Raw genomic sequence first — 3285 nt, forward strand, 5'->3', positions numbered from 1 at the left:
GAACAAATCTTGCAACGTTATCTTCTAATGCATGTTCTGGGTAGAGCCTAATGATGTCTACCTTACCAAATGATGTCAGTGTTTTGCACAAACCACTCAGAGAGTTGCTGGATGTTTTCGAATCCTTTTAAAAAAATACAAGAAATATTTTTATACATTTTTATACTCAAAAGTGAAATTTATTGACAGATTCATATGACGCCATATTACGGCACGATAATTTGGCCATACCACCCACTGGAAAAAAACAGGTACTTAGACAGAAAAACTTTGGGAACCACTGATGTATGCCATTTTATGTTTGAGCTACTGCATGGCAAGTACAAAATATTTATGTCTGTTCTAGCCAGCTAAACATAGTCTTTTTAGAAATATGCAAATTCAAAGAAGTTAGATGCTGTTAAATGTAGTTTTTGTTAAAAAACAAAAACAAACAAAACAAAACAAAAAAAACTGATGCATAAAAAGATTTGTTTTATTTACTTTGTACATCACAAGATGTGAGTTCTGTCATCCATAATCTAAATCAAAATTCAATTTAAGTGTCGCTCTGGTTTTCCACAGCAGATCACTCGTTATCCAGCTGGTACATTCGTCCGTACAGACAGGCAGTGATCAGGCCTCCGCTCAGGTTGGAGTGTTTCATGGCTACTCTCCCACCTGCAGCTTTCTCCAGCTTATCAGGTTGCTCGATTGCCATACGGTTCACTAGGACTGAAGGGTACACGTAATCTGTCTGGAAAGTTGCCTCCATCAAGAAGTCCATCTTAGACTCCGCCTCCTCCACTTTCTGCCCACATGAGCTGGCCTCCAGCCCCGCACAGCGGACTACTGCACATACCTGTAAAAAGGAGGAGAGTTAAATGCAGCTGGACTTCAGAGTTAAATCATTTAGCAATTTAACTCAATAAGTGTAACTCATATTCGATGGGTTAATTTTACGCAGAGTGACATATTTCCAAAGCATAGATTTGTTGATCTTGATTTTTTTTTTTTTTTCCTACAGTAGAATTAAACCCAAAATTTTGATTCACAGCCACTCAGTTTCGGTTACTGAAAACCTCTATGAGGAGGTGGACAGATTGCTGAATCTAAGTGTATCAGTAGAATGTTGAGTGGAATAAAAAACTATGGTTGAGAAGGTGGTCAAACAACAAGGATGAGTGTGGCCTTGGGAGCATTATGTTAACGGCTGCAGTTCTTGTTAGGCCACACCTAAACTCGAGTAAACGTTAAATGAGTCTTACCTGTACTAATAAGAATAAATACTGGCTTGTTATTCTGAGACACAAAGTCCTCAGTTGAAAAGTAAAGTAAATTTAACATTCCATTTGAATATCAATGTCCAAAAGGAATAAGATCTGTGTTGCCTGAGGTCTAATATCAATTTCTACAGTAATCACAATTTGGAGAGCCGTGCCATCTGAGGGTACCGATCCACTGCTCTTTATCAAGTCCAAAGTCACTTCTCTCTGGAGATATCCTGGTGTAATTTTCCAGCAGCACTTTGCACCTGTCCACACTGCCTAAATTACCAATATCTACTTTAATAACCATGGTACGATTGTGTTTGATTACCCAGCAAGCTCCCCTGACCTAAACCTAAAAGCTAATGTGACCTTCTCTAAACCTTTGTCCTCTAACAAGAAACTTAACGAAATTTACAGCAGATGTTTGAATCACAAATCGAGCAATGAAGGCCCATTTACTGCCCAATTAAAGGCAATGAAGTGAGAGTATTGGGACTGGGCCAATTCAGATAGAATTTGTGTTTAACCAGTTTTCTCCATCATGCTATTCACATTGAGACATCGTGGGACCAAGACAGCACCCAAGACAGCACCCAGAAACAGATCCGAGAGTACATTGCCAATGCAAGGCTTCAAACAGAATGTTCTCAGATATAAGTGGGTACTGAGATGAGAGAGAGTCACTGAGTGTAATCAACAAGTTGCAACAGAGATACTGGAAGAATCACAGACTGGCAAACGGATGTATATCCATTGGCCACATCACACAGACGACTGTTGTGAATCCTGTGGAACTGGGTGATGAATGCTACTCAACTCCTGGTACATCACATTGAGAAGAACTGATTGCCACCAAGTTATTGAGAAACTATTTTGTTGTGACATACCCAGTGCAGATGTTGATTTTTTTAATTCAATAAATTGAGATGAAGAAATCACCATTCCTTGCTTTTGCTTATATAACATAATGTTAAAGCATAAAGTTAATAAGATTTCTACTTATTTCACCAAAAACCCCAGTCTTTTTGTGAGGAGTGTGTGTGTGTGTAATTATTCTACGTTTCCATACAAGGTTGTGATGATATTCTAATTCCTACCTGCAAGGCATATCGTCCATTAAAGGTGTGCGTTCCTGCAAATGCTCCCATTGCGTACAGTTCCTTCCCTTCGTCATGTGCTGTCCACTTGTACTGAAGGTGGCAGCAGAATTTACCATCACACACTGTGAGATTGCCCTCTGCCTCCTTTATGAGGACAAATTTAAATGGGTCATGCATCATGGTTCCTATGAAGGTGGAGTAAGAGGAACCAGGTGAAGGAGGAGAAGGAGAATCAGCACAGCCATCTGTGTGGCAGTGATCAGACTCTGCAGCCACAGGTGACAATGATTCAGTCACATTGTTCACCCCAACTGGACCCAAGACTGGGACTGTGGCCACAAGCAGCTGACCCTCCTCTGGGTCTCCCTTCACGGCGTGGTGGAAGGTAGCAGAAAATGGGGTGTAGATACCACTTCCTGTCATAATGAGCTGGTCGTTACGAAGGTTTGAAGACAGAACCGTGACATTGGCCCCCAGACTTAGGGCTCTATGAAATTGGATTGAATCCAAAAGGGGGAGCTCGTTCATCCACGCTGTGGGGAAAACCAGCTGACGCACACCCTGGAAGAGAAGCAAAAAGGTAAGAAAAGAGAGAGTTGGCTCAGTTAGACACGTCTGTGTGGATGAAGTTTCCTACCATTTTCACCAGGGCTACTGTGGGATCGTGGAACAGGATGTCAAAGCAGATGATGAGACCAAACTTCCCAGCAAAGGGTGTATCAAATGTGATCAGTTCAAGCTTTGGAGGCGTGTCAAAGGATTCTTCGTAGTAGAGGTTCTGTTTATGGTAACGTGCCACCAGCAGACCGTCAGAACTGTGTGAAAGGGAAAAATGACAGGTTTGCATTAACTTCCACAATGCATTTGTGTACTTGATCAGTTTTGTATTCAAGGTTTGCCCAGTACTTGAAAGCCACATTGGTGTTAAACTGCCA

General features: G+C 41.3%; 2 protein-coding genes across 2 annotated transcripts in view; one reads left to right on the forward strand and one right to left on the reverse strand.

Moving 5' to 3' along the window:
• Window positions 1-2298, forward strand: part of ankrd28a (ankyrin repeat domain 28a) — a 40655-nt gene extending 38357 nt beyond the window's left edge. Inside the window, exon 30 of the transcript XR_001661583.1 lies at window positions 2283-2298. The gene's annotated coding sequence lies outside the window, so the exon portion shown is untranslated. The remainder of the gene's footprint in view (window positions 1-2282) is intronic.
• LOC103135181 (biotinidase-like) lies at window positions 455-3285 on the reverse strand (the record flags this gene model as incomplete). The annotated part of the gene is made up of 4 exons (XM_007547797.1): window positions 455-841; window positions 2348-2911; window positions 2988-3165; window positions 3257-3285. Coding segments are annotated over 4 exons (1044 nt in total), but the record flags the coding sequence as incomplete, so codon positions are not given.

The sequence above is a fragment of the Poecilia formosa genome, unplaced genomic scaffold, assembly GCF_000485575.1.
Source record: "Poecilia formosa unplaced genomic scaffold, Poecilia_formosa-5.1.2 Scaffold21, whole genome shotgun sequence".
Classification (NCBI taxonomy): domain Eukaryota; kingdom Metazoa; phylum Chordata; class Actinopteri; order Cyprinodontiformes; family Poeciliidae; genus Poecilia; species Poecilia formosa.